The sequence below is a fragment of the Alligator mississippiensis genome, chromosome 5 (assembly GCF_030867095.1).
Source record: "Alligator mississippiensis isolate rAllMis1 chromosome 5, rAllMis1, whole genome shotgun sequence".
Classification (NCBI taxonomy): domain Eukaryota; kingdom Metazoa; phylum Chordata; order Crocodylia; family Alligatoridae; genus Alligator; species Alligator mississippiensis.
The window spans coordinates 157981193-158007968 of record NC_081828.1 but is presented as its reverse complement, the minus strand read 5'-3'; the positions used below and the strand labels follow the sequence as shown (position 1 = coordinate 158007968).

At 44.1% G+C, this 26776-nt stretch overlaps 2 protein-coding genes across 7 annotated transcripts in view; one reads left to right on the top strand and one right to left on the bottom strand.

Moving 5' to 3' along the window:
* Positions 1–26776, top strand: part of PALS2 (protein associated with LIN7 2, MAGUK p55 family member) — a 108313-nt gene that overhangs the window by 40115 nt on the left and 41422 nt on the right. For 3 of the 6 annotated variants that reach the window (XM_019497836.2, XM_014603184.3, XM_019497834.2), the window contains exons 2-3: positions 10252–10370; positions 19320–19472. In XM_019497836.2, coding sequence (XP_019353381.1) covers positions 10254–10370; positions 19320–19472 — 270 coding nt within the window. In that variant the 5' untranslated portion in view covers positions 10252–10253. Of the gene's footprint in view, positions 1–10248; positions 10371–19319; positions 19473–26776 lie in introns of all 6 variants that reach the window. The other 3 variants (XM_019497832.2, XM_019497833.2, XM_019497835.2) reach the window with 2 other exon arrangements.
* Positions 15548–26776, bottom strand: part of GSDME (gasdermin E) — a 99177-nt gene continuing 87948 nt past the window's right edge. The window contains exon 11 of the mRNA XM_059728920.1: positions 15548–16223. Coding sequence (XP_059584903.1) covers positions 16203–16223 — 21 coding nt within the window. The 3' untranslated portion in view covers positions 15548–16202. The remainder of the gene's footprint in view (positions 16224–26776) is intronic.

Here is a 26776-nt window from a genome sequence, read left to right as displayed (position 1 = left end):
TCAAAAGACTTTGGTTCCAACTGTGATTTAAGCATCAGAATTTTGTTGTTAACCTTTTTTTGCATCTTCATTTGTGACCACATCAGAATTGGCTGTCTTTTTCAAAGACGAGTGTTAGTCTTTTACTGGATCAACTGTGTGGCTGGAGTGAAGTCAGACAAATTTTCAAATAAAAGGATTTCTTCAGTTAAGCAGGAGCACTGCAGGGTAGAATATATGTATTAATAAATTTATGTACTTAGTCATAGTACCCCTAGGAAAAGATACTAATATTAACTACTTCCATGGGTGTTAAAGTTTACTCCTATTAAAAGATAGAGTAACGGTCAAAGATACTGCAGGGAAGAGCCAGTTCTCTTTAAATGATCACTTATTTCTCCAGTTATAAAATTATTCCCAAAAGCTATCCTCTCAAAATTCTAGTGCCTGAAAATGAATGTTTCAAAATGATGTAAACAAATCTTCAACAATAATGTTTGAACAGTTGTTATTTACTTCAACTTGGCACTGAAATTTAGCCAAAAAACACTTTAACAACACTTCAGCTGCCATGAAAAGCATTACACAAAGAGTTACATATACCACGTGTTGCTAGAACATCGTGGTGCTTGTCACATTATACTACAGTGACTGAATCTCACTGACCAGGAATGAACAGACAGAGTATTTCAAGACAAATACCACGAAAACCTATGGAATTTAAGTTTAAACCCTTTGTGAATGTGTATTATACTACAGTTTTCAATTATATGAACATGTACTAAATGCATCTAAACTGCACAGTAAAGTGCTGTGCAAAGCTAACTTGGTGCAGGCTCCACCTGGAGAGATTAGAACTGAAAGAGAACACAGAATGAGCGCTGTGCTAATGCAGTCGTACAGTTTCTGGCACCGTAGCTAGCTCACATCTCTTTGCATGTCACTGCATTTTTTATGCAGACGTACCCACTATTTTTTCTAAAGAATTCCTCTGTCATTCACTACATAACAGACCTGCTCTGAAATAAATAAATAAATAAATAAATAAATAAAAATCAGTGGAGGCTGTGGTCTACAGGACTCATTTCTATAGTTGCAGAAGTTGCAAAGTACGCAACAAATGAACTAAGGTATTGTAGAAAGTGAAGGGATAACTTCTCAAATGTAATTTTATAAAATGTACCAGGACTAACAATCCTACTCGTCCATGGTTTTTTTTGGTTTTAAGACAAGAAGCAGCACTCCCCTTCTATATAACTTGTCTTAATTTAAAAGAGGACTTGTTTTACAATTCAAGTCTTATGTAGTTTTGTGTTTGCACCCACTAAAAAGTGACTATACACCTTGTCCATATCCAGGGATCAACAAATTTGGGCCCTGAGGGCCATTAAAGGTGTTACGTGTGGACTTAATCAGTGCTTAATTAATTAAGGTCACTTAATGGGCAGCTTCCCCCTACAGTCCAGCAGCAAGTGAGGAGGTGGTCTTTGGCCCTGAGATAGTTAACAGATGGACCAGGGCATATCTATCACCACCCAATCCACCTGGTAATTAGTTATGATTTGATTTATTAGGACTCCCACCAAGATGTTACCGACACTAATCAATGGTTTATTATAAAACTAGCAAAAACAGGTAAGTATCATATGCCATACAGCTACACAGGAACCCACTTAGTCCTAACAGTCGCTATAAATAATAATTACCTATCAAATCCTACAATGCCTATACTCATCTTAATACCAACGCCATACAAATCCTTACCCAACAATATCTAATTACAACAATGGCAATAAGAGGATTAAACTTTATTATAAGGGACGGGGGACCTTTATACAGTTTGACTCTGGTTGTTGGCGTAGAGATGACTGCACCTCAGGCAGTGGCTTCTGGTCTTTGTTGGACACACACTGAGAACACCCCCAACAACCCAGAAGAGAACAGGATAGGGCAATGCTTAGAGGGCAGATCAGAGCAGAGGGCCTCTACTTTACGTGATAGACACACCCAGAGGGAAGAGCCCTGGGAGCCAACCCTTTGTGCTCAGGTGGCAAACAAAATATCTCTCAGGGTAAGGGCCCCTGGGACCTACAGCAACTGGACCCAGCACCAGGAACCTGTAGTTGACACAGTTAATCTGTCACTCAGCCTTTCCATGTCTTTCTCTGTCCTTCGTGCCAACAAGCATGCTGGCTTCTTTCCTTTTCTCAGTCATGCCTCAGGCAAACCTCAATCACCCACACACACACCAAACATGCACATGCATACCCTTTATACTAGTTGTGCACATGGCTCTTACCCATGCTCTGCACGCATCTCAAAATCTGCACCCAACACCCTTCTCAGATGCCTTACATCATTCTTAACCGGGTAAGGTTATCTGGAGTTCACATGGTGACCTACTTACACAGACCAGATGACATGGCCTCACTGATACAGATACAGACCCGAATTTTTGCTGCAAGGGTGGAGATTTGATGAGCTGTGTCACAGGCTAGGTCAGCACCACCCATCCTTGCAAAAGCTCACCAAAACTCCAAGTGGCTGCAATGGGGCTGTGGGCTAGCAGGGAACAGCATCTGAGAGTGGGCTGGGTGGGCAGGGCTGGGATCACAAGGCCATAACAGCATGGGGCTGGGGCGTGGGGCAGAGCCATGACCTACTCCCCGCATACCCCTGAGACAGACACTGGTTCTGCAGGTAAGGACACTCTGCCAGCCTGCATGGGGAAACCTGCTGTTTCCCATGCTTTTCTCTTTAAAGGAGGAAAAATCTGTGGTGTTCTACATTTTTCCATGGTGAATAGAAAACCCAAATGCCTGCTTATTACCAACAATCTTCTAACAAAAAGAATTCAGATAAAGCATACAAGAGACATCTTTGAACTTTAGGCTTCCTGCTTGACACACAGGACCAGGACTGCATTCTGGTTTTACCCCAAACTTTCACCTTTTGAAATTCAACCATTCCTATTTCTACTGTTACATTCCATAACCATAGACAGACTTTAGAAATCATCCTTAATGCACATAATATTTGACTGGAAAATAACCTTTTCTCATCTATCCCATCTAGTCCCTTGCCCAGGAATCTTTCTGCAGGAATCTACTAGGATCAGAAATTCTGGCTGAATTCAGAAGAGGAACTATAGATGAGATACTTGACAGAATCCAGTTATAAATTTGTAACCCCTCTTGCATGGGGGCTACTTGAACTCACAGATAGAAAACACTGTAGAGCTGATTCCTAAGCATTAAGTTGTTCATTGAAATGCATTATAGATTTCCCTTTTGTGGGGCAATTTTTTTGTCTCCAATTTAATAGTGACCTCAGTGTTGAAACCTTGTTATCCTATATACATATCTAAAGAGGAGAACCTTCCAATATTGGGCTCAATTAGCTGAGCTCCAGCTGATTTAACTGCAGTATGATTGGAAAAAGATTATTTTTGTTTTAGATTTAGAAAAAAATTGTTCAAGTGATCCTAGATAATACTGCCATAATGTTCTACTGATAATAATAAAGTGCACCTTCCTCAACCATATAGAGAGACTATGAGATTACTGGAATTAATGCATCATTTTCACAGCAGTATGTCATAGAAACATAGAAAAGTAGGGCTGGAACCTCAGAAGGTCTTTTAGTCCAGCCCCCAGTGCAAGATGGAGCCAGATTCAGCTATATTTCCTTTGGAGTAGTATAGAGAAAAATATATAAACAAGAATATCCTGATCAGATTGGTGGTTTCTGGTAGGCAAGCACCAATAGAGAATTTTGGGGCAGATACTGATAGCTGATTTTTAAGGAGGCATATTGGTAGCGATCCAATTTCTGATACAGCCTGAAATGCTGCATGCAGCTGGTAACTCTGCTGTGGTGGAAAGGAGGGGGTGGGGAGGGGGAAGAGATCAAGGCCCCTCACTGTGAGGGGGGAAGTGGGGCTGGGCTGGGGCAGGCGCTACCCAGTTGGGGTAGGACAGGGAGTGGGATGGAACAGCAGCTCCTACTGCTGCATGCACCTCAGGAGGGCGGGGAAGAGGGGAGGAGTGTGCCCCCACATCTGCACAGGGTGGGCTGGGGCTGGGACTGTGCCAGGCTCTTCCCAGTAGGGGCTAGGCTGCACTTGGGGAGGGCAGCAATGGTGCTGGCACAGCCTGGCCCAGCCCCCACTGGAAAGAGCCTGGTGTAGTCCTGGCCCCAGTCTGCAGCTGCAGTTGCAGCCTGCCCCACCCAGGGCAGATCTGGGGGCACCTCCCCCCCCCCGGTGTCCTCCTGGAGTGCACGCAGTGGCAGGAATGTCCCCCCCCATGTCCCTGGACGAGCTATGGCTCCCTCCGGCACCTGCCCCAGCCCTGCTCCCTCCCTCATTGCAGGGGCCTTGATCAGACCCCTTTCCTCCCTTCTCCTTGTCCACCATGACAGACTTACCAGCTGGATGCAGCTCTCTAAGCTTTTGATGGGAGCCAGAGGCAAATAAATATTAATTCTAAAAATGTTTCTAGGGGCCCCGTGGCCCGAACAGAACAGCTTGGCAGGCTGCATCTGGCCCGCAGGCTGTATTTTTCCCACCCCAGCACTAAAACATGCAGGAATAGATTGGCAGGTGAAGGAAGTTGGGGCAATGAGTTCTCCAATGAGAACTACTAATCAAGTAAAAATATCTGAGCTGGATGCAGTTGGTACATACTATGGCTTTCTGAAATGAATATTTCTTGAATTCCTATTACCTGAAATATCACTTCCACCATAATCTTTTCTGAATAGTAAAAACATTGGCTTTAAATATGTTCATATTGATTATAGGTTAGAAACTGATATGGCATAAAAACTGTATTTTAATGCTTTCAGAATTATACATGTTACCAAGGTATAATAATTGTTTAATGAAAAATTATCCAAGCTTGCATTCCTCAGTACCTTCAGCAATTTGAATATTAAATCCTCTTTAGAGACCTAACATGCCATTCTTACTAACTAGAGTATTTGTGCAATGGAATTGCTCCACTTCTTCAAAGCAATATCTTTTTCTTTGATAAAGAAAGTTAAAATCCTGTCTCTGTTCTTCACATAATAGCTTATTTATTTTGTGGGGGGAGGTCATTTCCTTTTCATTTTTCCCCCATTTATTATTTTAGTGTCTCAGTAGCCTGTCTTTTTAACTATACATGAACTTCATTCATGGAGTCTTAATACAGCTATTTTTCAAATGAAACGCAGATTAGTGTCAGAAGATTTTCCTATACTAGGAATTAAAGTATATTAAAAATTATTCAGAAAAGTTATGATACTTAATACTATATATGCACATCTTCTGTTCCATCCAGGTTCCATGACTCTTGTAATTTTTTTTCCTTAAAAAAATACAGGTAGTTGAAAGGGGAAACGGTAATAAATTTGACTAAAATTAAGTATAGTTTAAGATTCGAACAGTTAAAATAGAGTAACTTATTCTAAAATGCACTTTTATCTCATGCGTGCTCTCTAAGTCATGAAAGTCCTTATCACTTGCACGGATATATTTTGGTACTCTGTCTGTAAGAGCATGGAGAATGTCAAAAATAAATTAGGTTTGGAGCAGACTAATGAGGCATGCATAATTACATGAATTCTAAAAACAAGTCTAAACAACAAGATTAAACTTAAAGCACCTATGAAACTAATTCTCATGGTTGAGCCAGATCCCGCCTACTTTATTCATGTCACTTTGTCTACTGAACTCATTAGGACTGGCTTTGTAAGCAAAGTGCCATAATTCTTAGTGTACAAGTGCAAGTTATTGACAGAGAGACAGAGACCAAGTCTTTTTAGTTTAACAGATCTCTACCCCATAGCAGTTAAGTACAAAGCATGGAAGAGTTCATTAGATAATTGGAATAGTTTGTACAGGTGAAAAACAACCTGAGCGCCTGAACTCACAGGCTAAGTACAGACAGTCAAAAAGCACAAGGCTGAATTTATTCACTCTTTTCAGGTTAGTCTAAACTGCAGAGATTAAGAAACAACTGGACAGACATTCACTTTTGATTCGGGAAATGCAGCCACACACCTGCAGTGGCTTAGGCCAGAAGCTGGGGGGCTCTAGGGCATGGCTCTCTGGCATATAACCGGCATGGGCCTATGTGTTCACTTCTTCTTCTTGCTGCCCCTGAGGTCTCTGGGATTTGCAGTCCAGAACCACAGCAGCAGGATTCTACAGGGTTGCTCATTGCTGCTTCCTGCTTCCAGGTGTTTCTGGGATATGTAGTTCACAGTGGCAGCCAGCAGTAAGTTTTTAGCAGGGCAGGAGAGCTCTGTACTCAGGGGAAATGAAGTTTAACTCCCCCTCTTTGGCCCCAGACCCTAGCCAAGGTTTGCCCGGGGGGGGGGGGGAGGAAACAGTCCTTACATCCCCCCTTCCCCCCCCCCCAAAAAACCAAAAACAAACCAAAAAACAACCCTTCTCTGCTGGAAGAGACAGCCCAGCTCAGGTCTAGAAAGCATGATGGGATGCTGGGGGACTGTGACTTAACTTGAACTAGAAAAGGGTCTGGGATAGAAGTTTCATAAACCAATTGGACCCAAATCAGTTAAGTCTGATACTATATTCAACCAAATTTATCTTAAACCAGTTTCACTCATTTTGAAACTGGTTTATGTGCACTGAACTTCTGTTAAAAGTTTAAACCAGTTTGATTACTTGATAAAAGGTTAGGGACAGACAGTCAAAAAGCTTGAGCCTGAATTGATTCAATCTTTGCAGGTTAGTCTAATCTTGCTAGGCTAAACCAGTTTGTAACTGAACAAACAACCCCTCTGGACTTAAAAAAAAAAAAAATGCAGGCACATCCCTGCAGTGGCTCAGGTTAAAAGCTGGGGGGTGCTAGAGCAGCTCTCCTTTCCCTTCTACAGTGCTGATTTGAGGGAGGCCTGGCCAGTGGACACACCTCACAGCATGCTTTGATTAGGGAGGGGTTTCCCTTCCTTCCCCACCTCAGGAGCAGCCCAGCAGGGAACTGATAACGGTGTTCATCACCCATAACTCAGTGTTTATTATTCCATTAAGAAAACAGAGGGACATTACCAGCTACCTGTTGATTCTGCCTTTGTCCTGTCTGCCACAGCACAGACCATAGCCAGCATGTGGTCTGCTAGCTAATGCTGTGTGTCTGTGTAAGGCAGAGGAAATGGTGGAATCCCTGCTTAGCAGGGTGTGGTGACATGGAAGGCAGGCAGATGCTTGCAGTCTCTGCCAAGCTCCAGCCAGGGAGCAGAGGGGATGGGCCACCCTAGCTATGGAGCAGGTAGTCCAGCCCAACCCAGAGAGCATGCCAGGATGGTGGGGGAGTATGATTTATCTTAAACCTGCAAGGGCTCTGGGACAGACATTGCATAAACCAGTTTGACCCAAATCAGTTAAGTCTGATACTACATTCACCCAGGTTTATCTCAAACCGGTTTCAGCCATTTTCAAACTGGTTTATGTGCACTCAACATCTGCTGTTACAGGTTTAAACCAGTTTCTAATAACTTAAACCAGTTTGTGCAATGTCTGTCCCTAGCCATAGTGGTTTGTATATAACTTCCGTCTCTAGGCATATTCAGGAAAAGCAGGGATGGGAGCCACTCTTAACCATTTGTCAGACTGAAGATTTTTTTTTCTTTCAGATCCAAATATTTTACTTTATTTATTACAGAGTTTCTCAGTTGTGGACACACAAGATGGATAATTGTATAAAAGACACTTCCAGCTACTTAAACAAAACCTTACCTTGTCAGATTGAGAAGAAGTATGCAACTCACCATACATCCCTAATTAAATTATCTATGTATGAGCGTGCATCCCAGATGGGCAATATAGAGTATTTAGATCCTAATTTATCATACTCTTCAATATTGTTCTTTGTCTTGGAAGACTTGTGACTGTCAGTCCATCAGGACTTTTTACTCCATAAAAAAAATTTAGTTATTCCTGAAAAATAATGCAGACAGTATTTGAGGGACATAGAGAATTTTTCTGAATAGCAGTTGTAAAATATTGTTAGGACTTGGATAATAAAACAGGTTAAAGTGTTCCTTGGTTTAGCATATTACTTTTATTTGCTTGAATGTGGGGATTACTTTTGTGAATTGTGTGTGGGAGTTGACTTTTGTAGCTTGCCAGGAATGCTAATAACGGTATAATGGCCAGACACAAGAATTTGAGAGCCATATTAATAAATTCATTCATTCATAAACATTCCTGTCTACATGCACAAAACTTTAAAATGGGTAAAGTTTTGTATAGCTGACATTATGCTCTGTGTGTGGATATTATATAAGAGAAGCTGTTTGAGGTTTACACATGTTAAGTTTTGATCGGAGTATTTTATATGTTTTTCTACTTGTTGTAATGCTTTGACTGTAGAAAGACCATTTATTTTAAGTTGTAATGATTTTGAATAATTTAATACTTTCAGTTGGAGAGAGTGCTCTATTAAAATGCAGATGCGTGGAATATATTTATTATGCATGAATTTGCTGACATGCAGTGCTGAATTGAATGCTAGGGTTGGGATACATACTTTAACCTGAAGGAGGGTTTGTGTTCATTTTCTCCAGGTTACTTTGCAAAGAAACAAGAGAACTTGCTTTTAGTCTTTCAAAATGAATCTATATGGAATTTTTAACAATAAAAGGGAAATGGCCTGGTTGGTAAATATTGATTTGAATGTAAGTGAAGTAAAATTCAACTCATTTTTTATGGCAAAAATTAAGTTAAGAATTTCAAGAGAGGGAAGAGGGAAATTGGCTGTAATTTACTTTCTCTGGCATAGTTTGTCAGGATTTTGTAGAACAAGTACTGAATCTTAGGAGAAACATGAATCGTGAAACTATAATGGTAGAGATGGAATCTGAGTACCGCAGAGAAAGTGTGTGTTTTAACATTTGTGAGCTTATCATTGCCTAATAAAATGCAGCTCAGAGGCACCTCTGTAGTTCTGGAAATGCTATATTCATTTCAGCGTTAAAAAGATAAATCTTTGGTTGTATAGTTAACAATTCAGAAATTGGGACTGGCAGTTAGGGTTACATGGAACCTAAACTGGAACCAGTGAAGAGATTTAACAGGCATCTCTTAGACTATATATACTCTGGTCCTTTATAATAATTTTGTTTCAATGGTTAAAGTACAGTATGCACCATAAACCTCACAATGTGATTGTCAACATTTTATCTGTCAAAGACGGCAAAAACATAATGCTGTCACTCTATGAGAGTATATTATAACTGTCATTTCCTTCCTACTCATGCTTTCAAGAAGAACTCACTTGAAGTGGGGGTGCTTTTAATACAAAGTATGGTGAAAGCATTTTGTATTTGTAGAAATTATTTGACATAAAGTATTGTACCTTATTTTAACTTCAGGGTAGCATTTGATTGTTCAAAAATTCTATTTGATGAAGAATGCCCAGAAAATATTTTTGTGAAATGGAATTTTCTAGGAAGGAAAGATATCAGAATGTAGGTGTTTAAATACCATCCATTCTGTTACATTGTTGTTTCATAATGAAAGCTATTATGGAAAGTCATGAAGAAATAATGCAAGTTTAGAGCACATTCTTTTGTGGGAGGAATGTGCGTTTTTCTGACTCTTACCATGTCCTTTATGCAGCCTACAGCATAGTAGTTTAATAGACTTTTGTAAAAGATTTGAAATCACATGCATGCAGTTGAAAAATTCTGATGTGTACACACATACAAGTATTTAGGTACAAATACAAGTATTTGCACCTGCAAAATATGTATGCGTGCACAGAGGGTTTGAAAATATTTTGTGAAAGAGAAATGGAAGGAAAACAGCCATAAATACATGTTCCATTAATAGTGTATATGGAAGTTTATTTTTAAATGAATGCTTTAATAGACTAATTTTAAAGGGGGAGGAAAACACACTTCCTTATCTTTAAAGATCTAATATATAGCAAGCATATCCTCGCTTGTGCATTTCTGCCATAAAAATATAATAAGCATCTGAAGAAAGGCCTATTTCAAAGCCCAATATAAAGGATTAATATTGATTAAAAAAAAAATGTAAAAAACATAGTTTTCTGCCCCCTTTCTTTGTCAATGTAGATAACCTGTTGGTTGCCTTCCTATTCCAATCTGCAGTACAAAACATCTATAGTAATTCTTCCATTGCATCTGAAGCTGTATCAGTAATATCTGAGTTATTTTATAAATATTGGGATTTTTTTTAAAGACTTGTCTAGAGTACTTTGGGTTATTGCTCATTATACTTCTTTTCATCAGCAGCCATGCAGCAGGTTTTGGATAACCTTACGGATCTACCCACATCAACAGGAGCTGAAGAAATAGACCTTATTTTCCTCAAAGGAATTATGGAGAACCCTATTGTAAGATCACTTGCTAAGGTATTTTTTTATTGATAGTTTGAATAAAATCTGTGCAAGATGCATTGGGTATTTTCACTTTTAGGCCAGGAAATCTGAATAGTGTTATAAACTTTTGTACCTTTCATATAGTGTATGTCTACCACACATAAAGAAATGTCAGCAGTTTTGGCACTTTGGCTTATACCTTTTTGCACCAATTGAACTGAAGTCTTATTTCAAACACTAGATGGTAGATTCTGAAGATGAATATAAGCTTGGATTAGAAACATTAGCTATAGTATAGCAAAATACTTCATGAAAGTGCTTTTAAAATAAGAGACACTTATTCTTTGCTTATTTATAAAGCATTGTACCAATCCTTAGTGCATGGAATGCTGTCTACAAATGACTTCTTGCTTTTTATGTTACATTAGCGGTGAAGAGAAGACAGCAGGGCCCAAAAATTAAAAAAAAAAAAAAGTCTATTCTCTCCCAGTTTACTTTCATCATTGTTTCTGGCCCAAACCAGCATTGAAATCAGCACAGGTGGCATGCTGTGTCTTCATGGAGCCCCATAAAAGTTAATTGCTTTTGTATAGGTCACAAAAACCTTAAATGGCTTACAAACTGGGGCATTTGTAAGATCCTCAGGGCATGGGCTGCTGTTGTTTGTGTTCTCAAAACTTAAAGTACAGTGAAATGTATTTAGTTAGTTACTGGGATAATTCATAATTATGGTCTTATTAGTGCATTGAATCCCCAGAGTCCTATTAATTTGTACACAAGACACTTGGGCTAATTTGTCATTTATTAGTTACCTCTAAATGTACAGATGTACTAAATCACAATAGAATTTGCTCAGCTTAGAAGGCATTGGCCAATGTCTTCCATGGCACCTGTCAGTTAGTTTCAAGAATTATCTTCTACTTTAGCAATTAGTACATGTAGTAAAGAGTGCAAAGCAAGTCTGACTAATTATTTTACTCTGAATTTTTGTAGTAAGAAATTGTACAATAAACATGCATTTGTGTAGTCATGTAATTCTCATATAAGAAGCCTCAGTGCGTACAGTTTGTGCTTAAATTTTCTTCATTACAGATTTAAAAAAATTTACTTCGGAAGCAAAATACATAGTCCAAACATTGGAAATGGCTTACTACCTATAATTCATCACCTATACCATTCCTCTGGGAGTGGTGAATTAACCAAATTTGAAGAGTTTTATCCCAGATCCCAAAACTTGGGTTTCCTGCTGAGCATGTCTGACATGGCAAGACGTGATTTTGGGGATCCAGAATAAAATTCAGTAAATGTCAGTTGCATGTGTTTTTGTGTGCGTGTGTGACCAGCCTACAAACAGAGAGCTAAGTGTACATATATTGTTTATTGTGGGCTTGTATGGTTAAAGCTTTCAATTTTCTTTAGTTAAAAATAAGAGTCACTTTCATATGCCTCGTATAACAACTGCAGTCACTCTAAGAGATTTTGCCAAGTGCATCACTTGCAGGCTTTTCTCCAAGGTCTGGGCAGACCTTTTCCCCCTACTATCATGGATTTACCCACTGCTAGACTGAGCCTTTAGCTGAGGGCTTAGTGTATGTGCAGATCCAGATCCAGCCTTTTCTGTAAAAGCAATTCTTATTATTATAATTATTTCTTTTGAGAGCTGCTGAGTGATAATTTGACTACGTATGAAAATATCCCCAAAGGTAAAAGTGAGGGAAGTGTCAAAGGCTGTGTGATCTGAGCTTGCTACACCTTCAGCTGTTAAAAAGGATGATGAACCATGCAATAACCATAGTTGTTAATGCATGAGAATGTTTGATCTAAATTTTAATTGATCTTTCAGGTTATAGAACTATAGTTCTATACCTTATAGTTCATATAAACTATAGGTCTGCAATTTCCTTAATTGTGCATTTTCATACTTTAAACTTGTCCTGGGAGTGGGAAGTGCTAATTAGTCAAACTTCTGCTTTGCACTCTTATGTGCTATTTGACTAAATTTTTGTAGTAAGAAATTGTAAAATAAGTATTGTGCAATAAACATAATGTTTTTGTTTTTTATCCTCTTCATTTTCTGTTTCTAATTCTGGTAATATTTTCCTTGAAGGTACAACTTACTCTCAACTATAACTGCAATTTAATATTATTTCACTTAGAAAAAAAGTCTTAACCATATAGTTCCACAAGCTTTACTCCATCTTAATTGCGCTCGTGTCAGATGTGTGCATGCACATGTACATATATCTAGTTTACTGCTTTTGTTTCTAAGTTTTTCAAATTTTGCTTTCCAGGTAGTAACTTCATAAAGTCATAGATTTCATAGACATTAGGGCTGGAAGGGACCTCGGAAGATCATCGAGTCCAGCCCCCCGCCCAAAGGGCAGGAAGTCAGCTGGGGTCATAGGATCCCAGCAAGATAAGCATCCAGTTTCATCTTGAAGGTGTTCAATGAAGGCGCTTGAACCACCTCCGGTGGCAGGCTGTTCCAGACCTTGGGGGCTCGGACAGTAAAGAAATTCTTCCTTATGTCCAGCCTGAAACGATCTTGAAGTAGTTTGTGACCATTCGACCTCGTCATCCCTTGGGGCGCTCTGGTGAACAAACATTCCCCCAGATACTGGTGGTCACCCCTGATAAACTTGTAGGTGGCCATCAGATCACCCCTGAGCCTGCGCTTTTCCAGGCTAAAGAGCCCCAGGGCTCTCAGCCTGTCATCGTAGGGTCTGCTTCCCTGACCTGTGATCATGCGCGTGGCTCTTCTCTGGACTCCCTCAAGCTTCTCCACATCCTTTTTGAATTGTGGAGCCCAAAACTGGACACAGTACTCCAGCTGCGGCCTCACTAAGGCCGAGTACAGGGGGAGAATGACGTCCCGGGATTTGCTTGAGAAGCATCTATGGATGCAAGCCAGCGTTTTGGTCGCTTTACTAGCCGCAGCATCGCATTGCAGGCTCATGTTCATCTTGTGGTCAGTGATGACCCCCAAGTCTCTTTCATCCATAGTGCTAGCCAACATAGCACTGCTGAGCCTATAAGGATGCTGCGGGTTTTTTTTCCCAAGGTGGAGAACCTTGCATTTATCGGTGTTGAACACCATCAGATTCTCATCCGCCCACTTGCTGAGCCTGTCCAGGTCAGCCTGGATCACCCGCCTGTCTTCTGGTGTGGATGCTTTGCCCCAAAGTTTGGTGTCATCGGCGAACTTGGCCAGTCCGCTTCTGACTCCAGTGTCCACATCATTAATGAAGATGTTGAACAGTATGGGTCCAAGGACAGAGCCCTGGGGGACCCCACTGGTCACAGGACACCATGATGAGTGACTTCCATCAATTACTACCCTCTGGGTCTGACCCCAGAGCCAATTTTCGAGCCAGTGGATCGTGGAGGACCCAAGGCGACAATTGGCCAGTTTCTCCAAGAGGTGATCATGGGAAACCAGATCGAAGGCTTTTTTGAAGTCAAGATATATGACATCAATCTCTTCTCCCTTGTCCAGGTGATAGGTCACCTGGTCGTAGAAGGAAATGAGATTGGTCAAGCAAGACCTACCCGCAACAAACCCGTGCTGGCTATCCCTTAAGATGTTGGCGTCAGCCAGTCCATTAAGGATGGCCTCTTTAATAAACTTTTCTAAGATCTTCCCCGGGATAGAAGTCAGGCTGATGGGCCTATAGTTAGCCGGATCCACTTTCCTCCCTTTCTTGAAGATAGGCACCACGTTGGCCTTCTTCCAGTCTTTGGGCACTACACCAGAGTGCCAAGAGTTTTCAAAGATCCGTGCTAGAGGCTGAGCTATGATGCTCACCAGCTCCTTGAGTACCCTGAGGTGAAGATTGTCAGGGCCGACTGACTTGAAGGTATTCATCTTCTCAAGATGTTCCTTCAGAAAGTCAGCATTTATGGAGGGCAGGGGATCACCCTCACCCGGACTTCCCGGCCCTGTAGCGGGCATGGGCGTCCCATGGGGCCGATGAAAGACTGACGCAACGTACCTATTTAATAGGTTGGCTTTTTCCTGGGCGTCAGTTGTCAGTTGCCCCATCTGGTTCAGCAGGGGTCCAATGTTGCCCCTGCTTTTCCTCCGGCTCCCCACGTATCTGAAAAAGGACTTTTTATTGTCCTTGATGCTCAAAGCTAGCTGGAGTTCAGTTGCAGCCTTGGTTTCCTGGTCTGTTCCCTACAGGACCAGACCAGTGCAGAATAATCCTCCTTGGAGGTGACTCCCATCCTCCATCCTTTGTAGGCCTTTCTTTTTAGCCTCAGGAGGTCTGCTAGGTCCCTGGAGAGCCAGGGGGGCTGCTGTGCCCTGTTGCTGCCTTGTATTTAGTGTCATTTGTGGCATTGCATGGTCTGCAGGTGTTTGTTTTTTTTAAAACTAAATCAAGTATGAACACTTAAGTGAATGTTAGAACACACAACCCCCAAAATGGCCCCATCATTCCTGCTGCTGAGACAGGCAGGAATAAAAACAAAACACATTACTTCAGGATCTAAAATTCATGTCTTGCAGTATATTGTCATCCCCAAGTGTATATGTGCTTCTGGGGGGGAAAAAAAAGTTAGATGATAAACTTGCTGCTGCACAGTACTTGCACGGTCTTTGCTTTCTAAATAAAAACTATGGATAGTAACTGGTCTCTCTTTCGTGGGATATGTTTGCTTAAGCTAGCACGTCCGGCAATGGAGGTGTTAAGTGTTTTTGTTTTTTTTTTTGAAGGAGTGAAATGCTAGAGGACACTTTAAATTTAGTTGCAATGTGTGTTTGGAAATCAGTTACAAGATCAGGATGGTCTTATCTATTGTAAAAGTAGCATTCAATTCAAAGTAGTTAGATATATTAGCAAGTGTAACACTTGAAAACCAGAAGCCCCATTCATTTAAAGCAAGGATTGCCAATTTATGGCCTGTGGGTTGGATCTGTCCTGCAGAGAGGTCTGATTTAATCTGTGATGATCTGATCCGACAGAGGATTAATGGCATAGGGCTGCACCCAGATGCCCATCCCCTCCTTAGCACTGCTGTGGAGCTTACTACCCTGCATGTTTATACTTGCTGCAGAGGAAATGGTGATCAAGGTAAGTACAGGCAGCTGGCCACACTGTGGGGCAGAGACTTGCAGCTCATAGTACAGGTTGGGTCACAAAGGATGGCCTGTGCTGGTGAAGTGTTGCCAACCCCTGCTTTGGAGTATGTAGTCTCAAGACTCTCAATAGTTTTTATAAGCATGGCTGTTTATTCAGCAACTTTTGTTTTTTAAATTTTTGTTCATTTGAAATAGGAAAAAAAGTAATGATGTTTTATCCTTTTCTCCTGTTGCCAATCTCAAGATGAGGATTTGCTTAAGTTCTGTGGATGAGAATGGAGATTGGAACTCTGCTTCACAGTTGATAAAGATTCATACACTGTTTACCTGAATACAAGCTGCCCCTCCCCCAATTAGATTCTATTAATAGAAAATGTATGTTTATTATAATTTAATGTGTATAGAATCTGATTATTAAAGAATCAGATTAAATTTGTGTTCACCCATCCCCTTCAAATGCTGCAGGTGGTGATGGGGGTAGACAGTGGGGGAGGCAGTGAGGGGGTAAGCGAGCTGTATCTGGCTCTTGTTTGTGGTCCTGTTTTGCTTGCACTGTGTGGAGTTTTGTAAACCTCATCACACACAAATATTCTGGAAGATTCAGTAGGATAGAGCCAAAAGGAACTTACTATGTCAGTCTGAAAATGACAGATCTGGATCTTGAAGCTTCTTGCTCTGTTTGTGAGAGAATCCTTCAGCTATTTTTATTTTGTGCCTTTCTTACTTGTCCAGATGAAAAATCTTCTCACAGATGTTGATATTATAAGGATGGCTCTTGTGCATCAGAAATGGTCTAAACAGTCCTATTAAGAGATCAGAGATACTGAATTGGTACTGGCTTTGCTCAGTGCATACAATCTGACATTTTATCTGATTCCAGTTATCTTGGGCTCTCTCTTACCCATGTTGTGTCACTTAAAGAGTTCTTGGCAGTTGCTAGTATTTACATATACTGTGCTCTTACAAAAGGGAACTCTGTCTAATCTAGAGCAGCAATTCTCAGTCAGTTTATGATGCCCTGGGGTGCCCAGAGATCCTTTCAAGGGCTTTAGCACTCATAGCAGTCAGATGGGTTGCAAACTGGCTAGAGGGCCACACCCAGAGACGGGTGGTAGACAGGTCATTTTTGACCTGGAGGAACATGGGCAGTGGGGTTCCCCAGGGCTCGGTCCTCAGGCCCCCACTATTCAATGTCTTCATCGGCAACTTGAACCAGGGGGTGAAAAGCACCTTGTTCAAATTTGCAGATTACACTAAGATGTAGGGAGAAGTGAGCACACTAGAAGAGAGGGACAGGCTACAACAAGATCTGGACAGGTTAGAGGTGGGTGAATGAGAATAGGATGGGTTTCAATGCAGACAAGTGCAAGGTGTTGCACCTGGGGAGGAAGAACCAGCAGCGTACCTACAGGCTGGGGAACTCCCTTCTTGTCAGCACAGAGGCAGGAAAGGATCTTGGTGTCACTACTGATTTCAAGATGAACATGGGCTGCCAATGTGGGGACACAGTCAGGAAGGCTAACTGCACCTTGTTATGCATCCATAGATGCATCACTAGCAGGTCCAAGGAGGTGATCCTTTCCCTCTATGCAACACTGGTCAGGCCACAGTTGCAGTACTGCATCCAGTTCTGGCAGATATGGATAGCATAGAGAGGGTCTAGAGGAGAGCCACTTGTATGATCAGGGGACAGCAGGGTAGGCCCTACGAGGAGAGACTACGGGACCCAAACCTGTACACAAAAGGAGGCTGCGAGGGGATCTGGTGGCCAGCTACAAACTTGCCAAGGGGGACCAACAGGCAATGGGAGAGTTCCTGTCCCCCCCCAAGCACTACTGGGAGTTGCAAGGAATAACGGCCATAAGCTGACAGAGTTGGTTTAGGTTAGACATCAGGAGGCACTACTTCACAGTCAGGGCAGCTAGGAGCTGGAACCAACTTCCTAGGGAAGTGGTACTCGCCCCTACCCTGGGGGTCTTTAAAAGGAGGCTAGATAATCACCTAGCTGGGGTCGTTTGACCCCAGCATTCTTTCCTGCCCATGGCAGGTGGTCGGACTTGATTACCTGCTTAGGTCCTTTCCGACCCTACCAACTATGAAACTATAGGTTTACAACATGATTCTCAAGACAAACCCCGAGATTTCAAATGCAACAACTTGGATTTCTATTTCCGAGTTCTTTGCAACAGAATAACAGTTCTGTTTTTTTGTAAGCAAAAAAGGTGAAAACTAAGAGCTGGCATTTTTCATGGAATGTCTCAAGTCTATCTAGAGGTGCCTTAAGCCTAAGAAGGTTGAGAGCAACTGTCCTAGACAAATAACTGTTTCTTACCGAAGGTTCATTTCTTAGTGATGTTTGTTTCAGCGAAGAGATCCTTTTAGTGGGAGCACTACTAAATCGGCTCTTCTTATCCTACAAAGGAGTCTCAGCTATAGCTTAAGTTTCTGACCAGAATTTTTTGCTTTAAATTTCATTAAGTTTAAATTCCTGTATTCTCAGAGCTGCAAAACCATTGTGGGAAAGTGAAGTTAAGTATTTAGCAAGACAGTAGGAATAAAACTTGGTATGAAGTGAAGTTAGGTATTAAGAACTCTTAGGTGCTACTTAGAACAAACCCATTTGGTAAGGAGGCATGAAAGAAAAAAAAAACAAAACTAAGGAGTGCCCAAATGGCGACTCGGTGAATAAGGTAACTGCAGCCAGTCTCTCATATTAATTAGCACAGCAGGGGCTAACCTTTCCGGCAGAGTTGCCACAAATTAACTTCACACCTTTCTCTGCCCTATCTGCAGTTCTGCTTTCTGTCCCCTGGCTCTTTTGTGCCTATCCCCTGGCAAGACACAAAACACTTGTGTCCTCAAACACTATTGGGACCTTCAGCAACCCCTAGCAGTCCCAAACCCAAACCACCGGTATTAAGTGCAAGAAAGGATTACGCCAACTAGCTAGAAGTAGAACTCTCAGACCTACTGGCTAGCTCACCAACTAAACCTACATTAGGTCCAAAAAAGTAATTGCTTACTCCTCACCCCAGGTTGTATGCCATCAGCATTTACTGGCATACTAGAGTAGGTCCAGAGTCAGCTAGGTATTCTACAGTCTTCCTATCCAGAAACTCTTACCTCTGTAACATGCAGAGCTAGACTGCCCCCTCTGGCTCAGACTGTGGGTTTATAAACTGCCTAAGCCCTGCCCCTTCCAGTCAGGTGGTGCCCCAGCCACCTGCAGGACTTCTTCCTTAGAGCCTGAGGGCTGATTGCCAGGCAGTTTATGACTGCTGTTCTAGCATCCCCTTGCTGCTGATCCTAGGTTCTGCCCTACTGTCCTATTGCAGAGCAGCTCATTTTGGAATAGATAGTCATAGCCTCTGCCCTTAGCTGCCTATTCTTTTCCAGCCAATTCATCCCAGGCAGAGTTCTTCTGACTGGCTGCAGGTGTACCCCTTCACTCTAATGGGTATCTCCCTGCCTGTCTAGGCAGTAGTGTTTCTTTTCTGCCTTGCAGCTGTTCAACTGTCTGTGCTCTATCTGCTGCAGCTTCTCTCCTTAAAGTAACAGGAGCTCCAGGCTCCCTGTTACACCATGTCTGAAAGTTTCAGGATTCCTTGTGGCTCTATCACTAGGAGGGCTTCTAAAACTAACACTTCTTGAGAGTCTGAGTGTGTCTGAACACAAGCATGTTTTGCCAAGTGCTGTTTTAAAAAGTTTTTGCAGGTTTATGGTGAAGTAGGTAAGTAAATCTGGCGGTGTAGCTGTGCAGGCATAAACACAAAATCTTCCATTAGTAACTTTGTATGTGTTCTTAATGAATGATACAGCAATACATTAATTATGGGACTAAATGAATTAAAAGTCCTGGTTGTTATAAGCACTAAACTCTGTTTTGTTATTTCTTACAGGCTCATGAGCGACTGGAAGATTCTAAACTCGAAGCTGTCAGTGACAACAACCTGGAGTTAGTGAATGAAATTCTTGAAGATATGAGTCCTTTAATAAACAAAGATGAAAATATTGCAGAATTAGTTGGCATACTTAAAGAACCTCACTTTCAGGTGCTATTTTGTTTTACAGTTTAAATATTTAAATAATTCAGGTATTCACTTAGGATATCAGCATAACATGTTAATATAGTTAGACAGAGTAAAAAAATTAACTCCAACAAAATAGAAACATTTTTTAAGGGAAAAAAAAAATATTTTTTTTTCTTTTACAAAGCCTACAGTCTAAGAAAACTAAGATCCAAACAAAAAGCCCATCAGGGCAGATTTATAAAATTAAGTCTGCATACTGTTTAGTATTTCATTTGTATAATAGCATGTTGTATATTCTTTGAAATACTTTCAAGTCTCTTGTATCTAGTTGACAACTTGCAATTTTTCTTTGCCTGGTCTAAATCTACTGTTCTTTGGGTAAGTTTGTATATTATACACAGGTTACAATCTATTCACCTAGAAACTTTGTTTCTCCACTATGTGTTGAAGAAACTTTCTGTAATCAGGAATTGATACATTGTTGTTCCTGAAGTACAGAAACCGCACTAAATAGTCTTTTGTGTCCACATTTATACAGGAGCTAAAAGTGTTTTCATTGCTTGTTGTTATCCTAGACTTATTTTTGTCTTAAATTTGGTTTTCCTTTTTTTTCCACTGCTAGCATCTATCTGGCAGCTGTTTAACTACACGATTATTCTAGTATTTCATCTTTGGCAATAGTCAAGAAGACAAAACTTCTCAAAGATTCAGGAAAAAACCTTAATTAGAAGTTTCTTTTCTAATGAATTACTTAAGGGTCTGGGGGAATATAAGTTTATTAAACAGAAAAACCTATGATTCTGTAGATTTGTTAATCAGGTTTTTACTACATCCTTTGAACACTGGGTATGAGCACTATATATCTTTTAGTGAAGCTACTTTTGTTGGTTAGGAGCAGGAGAGTTCAGAGCTGTAAGCTCTAGAAGCAGATTATCTTTATACATATTTTCATTAAGACAGTGACTTAATCATTAATTTATATTTTTATAAAAACAAATACTTTAAAACACAAACAAATGTTACAATTAGTTGTTTGTTTGGCTTACAAAACTATATGCGAGAAAACTAATGGGGTTGGAGGGCTATAGCTGCAGTAGTCCAGGAAATATACAAGAAGCAAGGGTTTGGGGTTTTTTTTAGGGTTTTTTAATTATTATTGGACCACCTGTATAGTAGACAGAGATTGTTAGACCTGGCTGCTAAACTGGTATACATTTTAAATAGTATTATTCCTATGGGTTTTATAGGCAGGGGTCACAAGTTTCCTAGGAAAGCACTTGCATGGGAACCCCAGTTTTTTATAGCCTCTTTAAGTATTCCTAGTGTGGGTGAATCCTTTGCTTCTTGGACTTTTGGTCCCTGACCCCCCTGGTTATCTGTGCTAACCTCAGAGCTACCTTCTGACTTAAGTCCTGCACAAGAACTTCACCTCTTTAAGGGATGGAGTGTACCTGAAATCGCATGCAGTGAAGCAAGCAGCTGTTTTTAAAGAAGACAATATTTATTAGTCTATGACAGTATAGCAGACAGAGTCTGTGGGCGCCAAAGCACAGACTAATGTGCCAGGAAGCCTCTGTCTGGTAAGAGACCAGGCTGTTCTCTCTCAAGTTTTTCTCATCCTGTCCTGTCTCTCTTTCCCCTCCTTGTCCTCGGGGAAAAGACTGTTTCTTTGTAGTACACTTCTGAAGCATCTCTCTGGCACCCGAAACAGCAGAGAGTCTCTTCAGGGATGGATCTGTCAACCCGGGTAGTTTGCTTACTTGTTGCTTTATGGCCCATTCTATCCTAGTGGAGTTTTTAGGTTCATACTCACAGGTCTGTTTCAAAATTTGATACCACAGCTTTTCATAGATTTCATAGATTTCATAGACATTAGGGCTGGAAGGGACCTCAGAAGATCGTTGAGTCCAGCCCCCCGCCCAAAGGGCAGGACGTCAGCTGGGGTCATAGGATCCCAGCAAGATAAGCATCCAGTTTCATCTTGAAGGTGTTCAATGAAGGCGCTTGAATGACCTCCGGTGGCAGGCTGTTCCAGACCTTGGGGGCTCGGACAGTAAAGAAATTCTTCCTTATGTCCAGCCTGAAACGATCTTGTAGTAGTTTGTGACCATTCGTCCTCGTCATCCCTTGGGGCGCTCTGGTGAACAAACGTTCCCCTAGATACTGGTGGTCACCCCTGATAAACTTGTAGGTGGCCATCAGATCACCCCTGAGCATGCGCTTTTCCAGGCTAAAGAGCCCCAGGGCTCTCAGCCTGTCATCGTAGGGTCTGCTTCCCTGACCTCTGATCATGCGCGTGGCTCTTCTCTGGACTCTCTCAAGCTTCTCCACATCCTTTTTGAATAGTGGAGCCCAAAACTGGATGCAGTACTCCAGCTGCGGCCTCACTAAGGCCGAGTACAGGGGGAGAATGACGTCCCGGGATTTGCTTGAGAAGCATCTATGGATGCAAGCCAGCGTTTTGGTCGCTTTACTAGCCGCAGCATCGCATTGCAGGCTCATGTTCATCTTGTGGTCAATGATGACCCCCAAGTCTCTTTCTTCCATAATGCTAACCAACATAGCACTGCCGAGCCTATAAGGATGCTGCGGGTTTTTTTTCCCAAGGTGGAGAACCTTGCATTTATCGGTGTTGAACACCATCAGATTCTCATCCGCCCACTTGCTGAGCCTGTCCAGGTCAGCCTGGATCACCCGCCTGTCTTCTGGCGTGGATGCTTTGCCCCAAAGTTTGGTGTCATCGGCGAACTTGGCCAGTCCGCTTCTGACTCCAGTGTCCACATCATTAATGAAGATGTTGAACAGTATGGGTCCAAGGACAGAGCCCTGGGGGACCCCACTGGTCACAGGACACCACGATGAGTGACTTCCATCAATTACTACCCTCTGGGTCCGAGCCCAGAGCCAATTTTCCAGCCAGTGGATCGTGGGGGACCCAAGGCGACAATTGGCCAGTTTCTCCAAGAGACGATCATGGGACACCAGATCGAAGGCTTTTTTGAAGTCAAGATATATGACATCAATCTCATCTCCGTTGTCCAGGTGATAGGTCACCTGGTCGTAGAAGGAAATGAGATTGGTCAAGCAAGACCTACCCGCAACAAACCCGTGCTGGCTATCCCTTAAGATGTTGGCGTCGGCCAGTCCATTAAGGATGGCCTCCTTAATAAACTTTTCTAAGATCTTCCCCGGGATAGAAGTCAGGCTGATGGGCCTATAGTTAGCCGGATCCACTTTCCTCCCTTTCTTGAAGATAGGCACCACGTTGGCCTTCTTCCAGTCTTTGGGCACTACACCAGAGCGCCAAGAGTTTTCAAAGATCCGTGCTAGAGGCTGGGCTATGATGCTCGCCAGCTCCTTGAGTACCCTGGGGTGAAGATTGTCAGGGCCGGCTGACTTGAAGGTATCCAGCTTCTCAAGATGTTCCTTCACAAAGTCAGCATTAATGGAGGGCAGGGGATCACCCTCACCCGGACTTCCCGGCCCTGTATCGGGCACGGGCGTCCCATGGGGCTGATGAAAGACCGACGCAAAGTACCTATTTAATAGGTTGGCTTTTTCCTGGGCGTCAGTTGCCAGTTGCCCCATCTGGTTCAGCAGGGGTCCAGCGTTGCCCCTGCTTTTCCTCCGGCTCCCCACATATCTGAAAAAGGACTTTTTATTGTCCTTGATGCTCAAAGCTAGCTGGAGTTCAGTTGCAGCCTTGGCTTTCCTGGTCTGCTCCCTACAGGACCGGACCAGTGCAGAATAATCCTGCTTGGAGGTGACTCCCATCCTCCATCCTTTGTAGGCCTTTCTTTTTAGCCTCAGGAGGTCTGCTAGGTCCCTGGAGAGCCAGGGGGGCTGCTGTGCCCTCTTGCTGCCTTTCCTCCGAGATGGAATAGGCTTAGTTTGTGCATTGAGGATCGCTCCCTTGAGGAGCAACCACTGTTCTTGAACTCCCCTCTCCCTGTGGTCACAGTCCCTTAGGGCCTCACTGACAAGCCTCCTGAGCTTGTCAAAGTTGGCTTTCCTGAAGTCAAGGACTTGCGTGTTGCTGACTGACTTGCCAGCTTTTCGGCGGATGGTGAAGGTGATCAGCTCGTGGTCGCTGTCACCCAGCTTCCCATCGATCACTAGGTCGCCGACTAGGTCCTCCCCAGTAGCCAGCACCAGGTCGAGCAGCGCTTTGCCTCTCGTTGGCCCGTAGACTTCTTGAGTCAGGTAGAGGTCATCCACACATGAGAGGAAGCTCTGCGACCGCTCAGATTTTGCTGAGCGATCCTCCCACGAGATGTCTGGGTAATTGAAGTCACCCATGACAACCATGGTCCTGGAGCATGCTGCCTCAGGCAGTTCCTGGGCAAACTCCTGGTCTAGCTCAGGACTTTGGGTGGGAGGTCTGTAATAGACTCCCACCATTGTGTCCCCTGTGCCGTGTTCCCCACGGATTTTAACCCAGAGGGTCTCCAGCTGTCCACCCTGGTCGCCAATATCGGCTTGCAGGGATGCGTAGCTTTCCTTAACATAGAGAGCTACACCCCCGCCCCTTTTCTCTACATGATCCCTCCTGTACAGGGTATAGCCATCTATCCTTGTGGTCCAGTCATGGGTGGAGTCCCACCAGGTCTCCGTGATCCCTATGACATTGTAATTGCTTGCACTGAGCAGGAGGATGAGCTCCTCCTGCTTATTCCCCAAGCTCCTGGCATTTGTGTACAGGCAGGCAAGTGCCCCCTGGGGGGCTCCTTCCTTGCCCACAGATTTTACCAGGGCTGGGGCTGGGGTGGGCTCCCTTGAGTGCCGTGATCCGCTGGCTTTGCAAGGATTGTTCAGCGGGCCAGCAGTGGCGGTAGTCCCCCCGACCCCCAGCGGGCTTAATTTAAAGCCCGGTGGAGCAGGTCAGCCAGTCTGGCTGAGAAGAGCCTCCTCCCTAGGGGAGAGAGGTGGAGACCATCTCTTCCCAGCAGCTCGCTGCCTCTCTCGCCAAAGAGCGGGCTGTGGTCATGAAAGCCAAAGCCTTCCTGACGACACCAGCGCCGCAGTCTTTGGTTGACCACATAGATCCTCCTGTCCCTTCTCAGCCCATAGCCTGAGACTGGGAGGAGCGACGAGAACACCACCTGTGCGCCCAGACCCTTAAGCCCCGCTCCCAAATCCCTGTAGCGCCTCATGACCTGGCTGGGAGTGCTCCAAGCCGTGTCATTGGTGCCCACATGAATAAGGAGCATGGGATAGTGGTCTGTGGGTTTGAGGAGCTTGGGGATCCTCTCCGCAATGTCCCGGATGTGGGCCCCTGGGAAGCAGCAGACTTGCCGGGCTAAGGGGTCAGGGTGGCAGATTGGCCCCTCCGTCCCCCTCAGGAGGGAGTCTCCCACAACAAACACCTTACGTTTTGTCTTGGGGAGAGCAGGGGCGGGAGTTGCAGTTAGGCCCATGTTGCCTGTGGGAGCCGGCAACTCAGCAGGCTCTGCTGGGGCAGCAAGAGGTGCGTACCTGTTGTTCAGTTCTGGCGGGGGAGGGGCCTTGGTGCGGCGGGCCTTAGGGCCCTTGACCACCTTGGTCCATGCCCCTGGCTGGACACAGCAGGAGGTCCCAGAGTCCTCCTCTGGCCTGGAGGGAGACTGTGATCTACCCTCTGCCTCCCGGGGGAGAAGGGCCTGGCAGTAGGAGTCTATCTCCTGCTCGCAGTCCCTGATGGCACGCAGTCTGTGGACTGTGGCCTGGAGCTCCTCCAGCTGGCGTGCCAGAGACCCCAAAAGGGAGCAGACCCCACAAGGGGAGGTCGCCATGCTCCCAGGCCCCAGAGCCTGAAAAAGGGACAGGCAGCCCCCGCAGCCGGGAACCAGGGGCTCCGTCTGGGTGGCCGTCTCTGAGGCGCCAGGGGGGGGGCCGTGGAGCCCGAGGGGACCCTCGGGGTGCGGCGCGTGCCCATCCATGTCATGCCTCAGGTAGGCTGGCTACGGCTGGGACTGTCTACCCTGGGGGGTGCGCAGGCAGGGTCTGGCGCCCTCCCGCATGCCCTCCCGCGCGAACTCCGCGCTAACTCACGCGCCGGCAGAGAAGCACGCCTGTTTGTGCAGCCTGTTCGCGCGGCTCCGGTCGCGTGGCTCCCTGGGGGGCTGGGCGAAGTAGGGGCCTGGGCGGGGCTTGACCCGGCCCGGCTCCACTCAGCTGCCGCCTCCCACACACACACTAAGGGGGTTAGCCCCTTCTCTGCACGGGCCCCGCTTACCCCAGCTGCGCTGGGGGTCAGCGGGGGGCTCCGCGGCTGCTGGAGGGTTTCTGGGGGGCTTCGGGGGAGTGGGGGCGCAGCGAGCTTTCACCCGTGCGTCTCTCGCCGCTCCTGCGTCTAACTGGGCTTTTTCCTGGTCGGCGGGCCCTTTTAAACTGCACGCATGCGCAGTGGGCCTGCCGTCGAGGAAGCTGCTCTTAAGGCAAATAAGGGGGCCCTGCCCGGGATTTGGGGGACCCTGCCTTACTGGAGGGGGGCTGGTGAGTACCCCCCCTTCTCTCTCTCTCTCTCCCCCTGGGGGGGTGGCAAAGCGAAAAAAAACTCTGGCTTGCATCTACCAATGCATCTCGAGTAAGACCCAGGATGTCATCCTCCCACTGTACTTGGCCTTGATGAAGCCACAGCTGGAATACTGCATCCAATTCTGGGCTCCACAATTTAGGAAGGATGTAGAGAAGCTTGAAAAAGTCCAGAGGAAAGCATGATCAAAGGGCAAGAGAACAGGCATTATAAAGAATGGCAGTGAGCTATGGGACTCTTCAGCCTGGAGAAGCGCAGGCTCAGGGGTGACTTGGTGGCAGCCTATAAGTACATAAAGGATCTGGGGGAATGCCTGTTCACCAGAGCACCCACAAGGTCCAACAGTCACAAACTCCTGCAAGACTGTTTTAGGCTGGACATAAGGAAAAACTTCTTTACTGTCCGAGCCCTCAAGGCTTGGCACAGGCTCCCCCCAGAGGTGTTGCAAGCATCTACTCTGGACACTTTTAAGAAACATCTGGATGCTTATCTTGCTGGGATCCTTTGACCCTAGCTGACTTCCTGCCCCTTGGGCAGGGGGCTGGACCCAGTGATCTTATGAGGTCCCTTCCAGCCCTAATGTCTATGAAATCTATGAAAATACCATTTTTTCCTTCATTTCTAAAGAATGGTACCATTGTTTAATCCATTATTTCCCTGTGTATGGTCTAGTCAAGAGAAACAGAGGCAGGCAATATTATTATAATATGAACACATTTAACCCTGAAATGCAATTACCGTAGCTGTCACAACAGGGCAGATAGCACTATCTATTCTACTACTATTATTAGATCCTATTTTCTCTTGCTTC